At 32.6% G+C, this 8996-nt stretch overlaps 1 protein-coding gene across 5 annotated transcripts in view; it reads right to left on the bottom strand.

Annotated features, from left to right (window-relative positions):
• Positions 1 to 635: 635 nt before the first annotated feature.
• LOC119636665 overlaps positions 636 to 8996 on the bottom strand; it is a 50926-nt gene continuing 42565 nt past the window's right edge. For 4 of the 5 annotated variants that reach the window (XM_038032186.1, XM_038032185.1, XM_038032187.1 and 1 more), the window contains exons 4-7: positions 5080 to 5200; positions 4716 to 4792; positions 4096 to 4477; positions 636 to 4026 (exon numbers count right to left, since the gene is read on the bottom strand). In XM_038032186.1, coding sequence (XP_037888114.1) covers positions 2499 to 4026; positions 4096 to 4477; positions 4716 to 4792; positions 5080 to 5200 — 2108 coding nt within the window. In that variant the 3' untranslated portion in view covers positions 636 to 2498. Of the gene's footprint in view, positions 4027 to 4095; positions 4478 to 4715; positions 4793 to 5079; positions 5201 to 6099; positions 8991 to 8996 lie in introns of those variants that run through there. The other variant, XM_038032190.1, reaches the window with a different exon arrangement.

Raw genomic sequence — 8996 nt, 5'->3', positions numbered from 1 at the left:
AAAAAAAAAAATAATAAAAGACAATTTTTTTTTTATTTGAACATTTAATTTTTATTATTTATTGCAATTGTTTTATCTGAATGCTTCTCTTTATTAATTAATGAAGGGTTCTCAAGTTAAGTTCCTGTTGCTGCTTAGACAAAAGTGCTTTGTCAAATGAAAAAAAACATTTACGTCTATCTTTTTAAAAATTTAATGTATATATATTTTAGTAATTAAATTATTTGTATATATATATATGTATATATATATATATATATAAACAGACGTATGTATATACACATATGTACATATATATATCTATATATATATATATATATCATATAATATACGCTTACATATATACTTAAATACGTACATATCTATTATTAAATAACAAATTCAGAGATGTTGAAAATTAGTTTTGTGTTTTATGTTTATTATTATTATTATTTTTTTTTGTTTTTCTTTTTTGGATTGGATGTATTTTCATAGTAAGGTTTATTGTGTAATGAAATCTTTTTACAAATATTTTATGGTGAACTATGTATTCTAATATTGAAATAAATACTACGTATATTATAAACCACCTTTTTATTATAGATTTTAGTTCCGATCTATTAACATAATAAATTAATCTACAATATTTAAAGGGGATTTTCTTTTTTTTTACCATCCACCATCGTCAGATAAGAAAGTATATTATTTTTTCCCATTCGGTTTGTAAAAGTTGAATGTACTTATTAGAGGCAGGGGGGAGGGGGCGTAAGTATCATCTTCGGTTGTTTTTAAAGTTCTTGGATCCGCAAACAAGATAGAAAGAGAGAAGGAAGCAAAGTTACATGGACGAAGTTTTGACAGTTTAGTGGAACGGGCCAGGGGAGGGTTCGAGGGAAGTACGTCCATTAAAAGTACATGAGCTTTAAATTTTTCAGCATCACTACCTTAGCGCGTCTCCAAATATATTTTTATAAATAAAACTTAACTTGGAAAACCAAGAACTTATTCAATTCTAAGGCCAAGTAATTCTTTCTTTTTAATTAAATTCAGTTATAAGATTACTTTTTCGCTTATATTGAAATTCCAAAATACTTGTAAAACATAACCTCCAATTTTTTAAATTATAACCTCAAATTTTTTATTATTATGAATGTCAAGGATTTCAAAACAATAATTAAGTTAAGAATTCTACCAGATAAGTTAAGTCTGGAATTCGTACATAAACTGTACTACCCACATCTTCTCTTTATATCCATTTACAATAGGAAATATTCACGCTACATGTTGCAAAGTATTGTGGAGCCGTGCGTGTCATTTGAATGATTTGAATTTTCGCCTATAATTGACACGACTGTAACTTTTGCCAAGTATATTTTCAGCAGTGGCTTGGGCTAGGTTTTGATCAATTTGGACGTTGATTATACAATGCAATAATTGTTTCGATCGGGGGTATTCAATACTGCCTCAATGTAATGTGAACCTGTTTAAGATGGTGGATATATAAAATTCGCCCTTAAGGCGAACAACATTTTTCTTCAATTCTATCCTAAACTAGACTTAATTCAATGAAATTTTTCTTAGAGGAAGTCATTTTAATTGTAATAAATAATCATTTTTAACGAAATTAAATGAAAATGCATTTAAAGCGAATTTTCGTTACGTACAAAGTGTATTGGAAACGTTTTGGAAACACAGGTTAACACAGTCGTGCAACGCGACTCCATTTTAATGAATTTTTTTTTTTTTTGAAATCAAATTTGTTGCCGCATAAGAAACGTTACATGAAAATTACTATGATAAATATTAGGGCAAAAAAAAAGAAAAAAAAAAACAAATAATTTTTTCATAATAATGTCAAAAATGTTTTACGATTAATTTTTATTGACCAAAAGTCGATCGAAATTGTAATTATTGGTTGTTGTCACTATAAATATTGACTTCAGCTTTGCGGATAAAACGCATTGATTGGTTTTAAACCAATCCATTTATCCTATTATTCCACAGTTCGAACAAAAGACGGACATGAATCTTTTCTAAAATTTCATAAATTATAGATTTGCTCCGGTTTGCTTCATCGTCATGATGCTGCTAGAATTGCTTCATTCCTTTAACAACAATTCTAGCGGGAAATTCTGCATTTCATCATCGTTTTTAAAGATTTTAGCTTTTTCTTTTTTTTGAAGAGATCAACTTATCAACTTATGCTCTATTTTTTCCTTTCTCTTTTGGCAAAATTAATGATTGATTTAAGTGAGATATATATATATATATATATATATGTATTGATTTAATTAACTTGTTTCGCATCTTAATTTTTATGTTTTTATAATAAGTCCTAATACAAAAATCAGTTTTATAGTATCACAAATTGGGCATGATTTCACAAATATGACTTTTGTTTAATTTGCTAAGGAAAAGGTCGAGACGGTCTGCTTTGCTTGTAAAATCAAAGTGTTTTAAGTGTCTAAATAATGAATTTGCCTTATTGCTCTATCGCAACATATTTGATGATCTCAATTCTAGGGCATAATTTCTTCTGCGAGAATTTCGTTTAGCAATCGATTGAGACTGTCCAATCCGGTAAGGAAACCACTGTCGGGTCCATGATGTACTGTGATTTGATTTGGAAATAAACCGCTACCATTGCGTGGCACAAAAGCCGTATGAGCGAAATCGATTAGACGTACATCTACTAAACATTCCCCCTCATCATGTGAGGTTTTGGTATGAGCACCATACGCGCTATTACCCATATCTAAGGATTTGGAAGCGTGTTGTAAAAATTTGCGCTGTTTTATCGATTTCGTAGATGTTTCGTTTTTTTGCCAATCATTTGCCGTTTCGATGACGCAATTGTCCAACAGTCGATCGGTCAGTAAAGAACTCTTGATTTGACTTTCCACTATTTCTGAGGAAAAACATTGCTTGCTAGGTGATGCCATTATGGAAACAGGCGTGGATGATACTGAAAATGAATTAGAAGACTTCTTACACCCAAAAGTTTTCCCAAATGTTTCCTTTTTGCCATCAGGATAATCTAAATTGCTTTCATCATCCTCGTCATCATCATCTTTGCATCGCAAACGTTTAACGGCTCCTTTAATCGACTTCAGAGACGACGCAATTGAAGAGGTGGGCGAAGGAGCGAGGGATGTACGTTTCATACCATTTGTTGGCGCAGGGGCTTCGGGTGGTGTTATCGTCGTCGAATGAAGAGTTTCTGTCACGGAGCTTGTCTCAAATGAATCGTGGTGTGCTTTATAACGTTTTAGCATCACCTCGGTTTGATGACTAATGATGCTACTGTCGTAGTCCGAACTACCCTCATCTGAACTGTTATCGCCAGTCTGACGCCCACTAACGGCCTTAATTTGCTCGGACAAACCGGAAAAGTCATCACTACTATTGCTGCTGTAATTCATCCACGAGTCACCCGAGTGAGGTGACGAAGTCGCTATACTTGGTAGGGGAGGTTCAGGATCTAAAAATACTGTTTCTTCGGAGATTGGAATGAATGATGCAGATTGGCTGGACGCTGAAGTTGCGTTCAGTTTGTTACTTCCTGCCTCTTCTGAACGAGGTGGGAGCATTGTTTGAACATCCTCTTCCTCAGAGGAAGATATGACTAAATTTACAAAATTTTTATCACCTTCTGCAATTTTATTGCATACCGTGGGCTCTTTACTTAGTTTACGGGAGGCAAGACTCATATCGGTAGTAAATAAATAATTGGAAGCATCAGTGTGGTAACATTGTTCGCCACCAGTACTGCTATTGGTTGCTGAAGCATTACCACTGTCGGCGGCAACTATATGCAAATCTTCATCTAAATCATGGGGTTCGAGTTCATCACCGCCTTCATGGCCAGCTTCATCTTGATCATCGGCATCGATATCATCTGCATCGTCATCATCGTCAATACTGTTGCCCTCCGATTTAGAATCAAACGTGGCAGTTGTTTGAGCAGTTATCGATGTCCAATCATCAAAGTCCATGGATTGATCCATGGCACATTCTTCATGCCCTTCATATACTATTAGAAGTGAACTGCAGGAATACATTTCAAATTAGTATTGAAAAAAATATTATTAGAACCCTAAATTATATTTCGCTTACCAGGAATAAAATCTGTAACTGGATTGTTTTTCAATAACTCGTCTCAATTGCAGTAGACGTTGCAGAATTTTCCTGATAACACGTTTACGTAAATGATAACCGCTATAAAAGAAATCGTGTAGTGCTTCTTTAAAGCCTGCCTCAGTCAATTCTCGACCCCAGTATTTGTCGCGCTTTGCATATTGCTCTAAATGGGCCAAATAAGTTTGCATTCCGCATAGCCGCACGCCCAAAGAAGCTGAAGTGCTGGCAGCACACTTGGCCATTTGCTTCGAACGTTTTTCAGCGGAAGCATCATCTCCATGCTGCCGCGTACCCATCTTCAAATCCAAAATGCAGGGACTACGAAACTGTGACGTTATATTTTCTAGCATAAGAAAGTCTAAACGATTTTTGGAAAAACATTAATTCAATCGTTTTGTTATTATTTAAAAAAAAAAAAAAAGAAAAAAAATAAATAAAAAAACCGACTTAAAAATAATTTAGGACGATTTAAAGCTGTCGATAAAGTATGCAAGCATGCAATTGCTGTCGCGGGCGACACATTCAAATTATGAAATCTCAAGTATCTTAGTCGATATCGACAGCTACAAATCGGCCAAAGGTTTCTCTCAACGTACATTGCTTATTGGAGTTATCTAATTGAGAAATACTTTTAATAACATCGGCCGCATTTCCATTCTTATGTACCTTCATTCTGCAAAGCAAAAAGAAAAGATCAGGAAAAGAACTGACTCAATAATGTTTACTATTATTCCATTTTTGTTTTTTTAAAAAAAAAAACACAAAAAATTAGTAAAGAATTTTTGGAAACCCCTTGTTTTTATAGGAGATATTTAAGGAATATTCCATTCTGTTCTGTTCTGTTCTATTCTGTTCGTTTTTATATTCAAGTGGTTAATAAGACATTTAAAAACTCTCTCCATCTAAAATAGAAATAATTGCATAAAATGTTCAAAATGAACGTCGGCCGATAATACCAACCTGAGAATGTCGTCTCTTTTACGTTTCGATGAACTCATTTTACGTTGAGTTTCATCGCGGAAACTAGGCGAATAGCGTTTCTCTAATTTAGCTCCTCCCATTGTCGTTGCTTGCATAACGCCTAAAAATAGATTTACCACATGATTAAAGATTCTGTTAAAAACTATGCAATGCGTTTTCATTTTTATCAGCTTTTTATTTTTTTTTTTAATAGAAGTAAAATTTATTTTAATTACAATGAATCGCTTTCTTGTTAGGACGACTTCACTTAAAAGGGCAAAGGTAATGACTTGAAGTGTTTGTTTTTGTTTTTTTTTTTTTTTTTTACTTCTTTTTTCAATATATAGTGTCATGGAGAAAATAACATAAAAAATGTTAAATGAAATAATGTTATGAGAGGAACGGTAGCATGATAGCATTTAAAAAAAAAAAATTGTATATATATATATATATATATATATTATATATATGCATATATATATTTGAAAAGGAAAAGAAGAAGTTATGCATTTGAAGAATCAATCGAACTAAGCATCAATTTGAGTGAGTAAAGCAAGAAGAGATGTGATAACACAAAACAAAGAGAGAAAACACTGAGATAATAGTTGGAAGTGCCTTACTGAGAGACACAAGCTAACAACTGATAAAAAAAAAAAAATTATAATAATAAATGAATTGATATTTTCCTGATCTCTACACAGACAATTCCTACAAATTTTGTTAACAAATGCTAACGGTTTGGAAAAAATGTATATATCTTCACTTGATAGACTTATTGATAATACATACATACATATAATGCATATAAGTGTAAAATTATTATAAATAGTAAATTATAATAGTTACGAGATATAATATATATATATATACATATATATATATATTTATATATATATATTTATATTTGTGTTTATATATATTTATATATATCTATATATATATATATATATATATATATATACATTTATATATATATGAATATATTTAAAAATTGAAAAAAATTAACATTTTTATACAAACCCGTTCTGGGGTGCGTTAATACAAGGCGCGCACTCACACACATAGAATTTGTCACTTTCTCTCTCGCTCTCTCTCTCTCTCTCTCTCTCTTTCTTTCTCTTTCGCTTTTCTAGCTCTGTAACAACAACAACAATACAGCAAAGTGAAGAGAACAACAATTTATCTTTCATTCATACTGGGTGATGAGAGAGAGCTTGTTTGTGCCCTATGTTACGTGTTATTTACGCATTTACAGTAAGTATAGAGTCCTCTCGCTGAGGTGTGACGTCATTAGTAGACGTGACGTAGACGGTTGCACAGCGCTTGCTTTAGTTTTGGGCTCAGCTCAAAAGATTGTGACGGACGATTGGCGTGCGTTTTCTGTATCATATATATAACACAAAATAAACATAGTTTTGTTTGTATGCATGTTTTTTGTTTGGTATTTTTTTTTTTTTTTTTTTTTTTTTTTGTATTGAGGAAATAAACAAGACAATTACTATCTTTTTTTTTTTACTTGAATTGAGATAATGAGTCTTCTTGCAAGGCTCCAGACACCACCGTCAGCAAAGATCAGATTTTTGTGTTGGGGGGGAATATAATGGGGGCATCCTCCGCTTGAGCACGCACTAACACGGTTCAATTCACACTTTGAGCATTAATTAGCTGAGGTGAATGAATATATAGTGAACAGAAAAAAAAAACATGTAATCTCGTAAAATCGTGAAGTTTTGTTTTTTTTTCCAAATTATCGATAGTAAAATGTCCCATAAATTTATATTTGTGTTTTTATGGCACTTACCCTTTTACTTCATTACAAGTCTTTCAAATTTTTTTTTTCAACACTTTACTACACTGGAAACAAAACTGGTTCTACATATATATATATATATATATTATATATAACCTGCAAAGAGAACGAACAAAAACAATCTCATTTTCGAAATGCTACAAAACGTAGCAGTCTTAAAAAGAAATTGAAATTGTACCATTCCTAGACTTCAGCTAATCTATTTTCGGACTTAGTCAACACTAAAAAACATTTGGGATAATACTTTGCAGAGAAATTTTATAGATTGTATAGCAAGCGAGAAAAATTTCGATAACAAGATGCAATAGTAAGCACTAAGTAAGTAAGTGAGCTGAAATGAATTAGACGGACAAGGACAAGAGAAGAACAAACATGATTCCATATCTACAGTCGACATTTGCAATATTTACTCCGTGGATTTCATAAAAAATTCTTGATTTTATTGCACATGTACGAGGCTTGTTCAAGAAATAAGTGGAAAGCTGAATTCATTCACAGTAACCATTCCGTACGTTTAGCTAAAGCGTCAGACGATTTAAACACAACGAGAACGGCTACAGAAAGTAGGGGAAAGTACTTGTAGATAACCGCGGATGGCGTATGACAAATAACTTGACTGACATGGCCGTTTTCGACATAGAAGGTTAATATCGCATTTTTCTATTCTGGGAAATAGGGCTGGTGATTACAGTACACCCAACTAGAATGAACATAGTGTTTTTTTGTTGGCTTTAATTATTCCCTAAATATTCAAAAATGTATAAAAAGGTGATTGCCGGAGCTACCCAATTTGAAATGGTTCAAAAAGCAGATTTCTTTCCTTAGCATTGTTGTTTTACAGGCAATTTAAACTTAACTGGATTGGATAGTTGGACAAGTATAAAAAGAAACAAATTTAAATATAATTCTACCACGCCTCTAGAAGTGCTTACAGCAATGAAATCAATACTAAATTGCAGGCGTGACAACAATATTCTGATAAAGAGAACAGCTGGGTTGTTGTATATATTCGTTCCCTATGGTGAGCACGCTTCTCACGAAAGCGAATACACTTAAAGCTGTTCTTATGCGGTGAATGGGGACTGCATAAACGCACAAAAAAAACCGCACAAAAACAGATTTCAGTATAGCTATAAAAAATAGTTTTCGAAACACAATCGAAGTTTTTTTTTTATGCGGTGAATATCGACCACGTAAACGTACAAAAAAGATCGCATAAAAACAGGTTTGTGTGTACCTGTAAAAATTAGTTTTCGCAACACAATCGAAAAGTTTTTTTTCATGTGGTGAATAGGGACCGCGTAAACGCATAAAAAAAGCAACACAAGTAAAAAGTTTTTTTTTTTTATGCGGTGAATAGGGAACATGTAAACGCGCAAAAAAAGACCGCACAAAAACAGATTTGAATGTATTCGCTTTCGTCAGAGGTTTGCTTTAGCTTAGAGTGAGATCATAACTATATATTGTTCATTGCCAATTTTTTTTTTGGTTATGTTGAATTTAGAGATGGAATTTGTTAGTTGTTTGCAGTAGTAGCAAAATTTTTCCTTCAAAATTGAAATTTGAAAGTCGAAGCCTGATTTTTCGAACTTATGGCGTCCCTGCAGTTTCAAAATTAAATTTCCTACTAAGCAACGTAATATTTTTTCTCTGTGGTAACAACGTTTTCCGCAAACTTATCCAAAATAATGGGTTTTCAAATGATTTAGCCAAACAAATCTAAACTTGGCCGAAGGCGAAGAATCTCGAAGAATTGCGGTAGAGGCTTTAATAAAGCCGATAGCTTTACACGCTAGTGTTTTAAGACTTTAGCCTTGGAATTTATTTCTCTGGCTAAATTAATAAAAATTATAATAGATCCGAACTTCTATGCTCCGTAAATATTCCACGATCCTTATTAAATTTTAAATAATAATAATAATATCGTTGGTATGGATGCAAAGTTTTCGACTTGTGGCGAAAGGGTAAGGACAAGATAAGCTCTTGTGAGAATTCACATGTTTACGTTTTCTTGTTTGCGCCTTACGACTTGTACTTGTAAATGTGAACGCGGACAGATTAAGAAATCATTTTCATTTTTAAATAAACATATCCAGCGTTTTAATAG

Source organism: Glossina fuscipes, unplaced genomic scaffold (assembly GCF_014805625.2).
Source record: "Glossina fuscipes isolate IAEA_lab_2018 unplaced genomic scaffold, Yale_Gfus_2 28, whole genome shotgun sequence".
NCBI lineage: Eukaryota > Metazoa > Arthropoda > Insecta > Diptera > Glossinidae > Glossina > Glossina fuscipes.
This window is presented reverse-complemented; position numbering and strand designations above follow the sequence as displayed.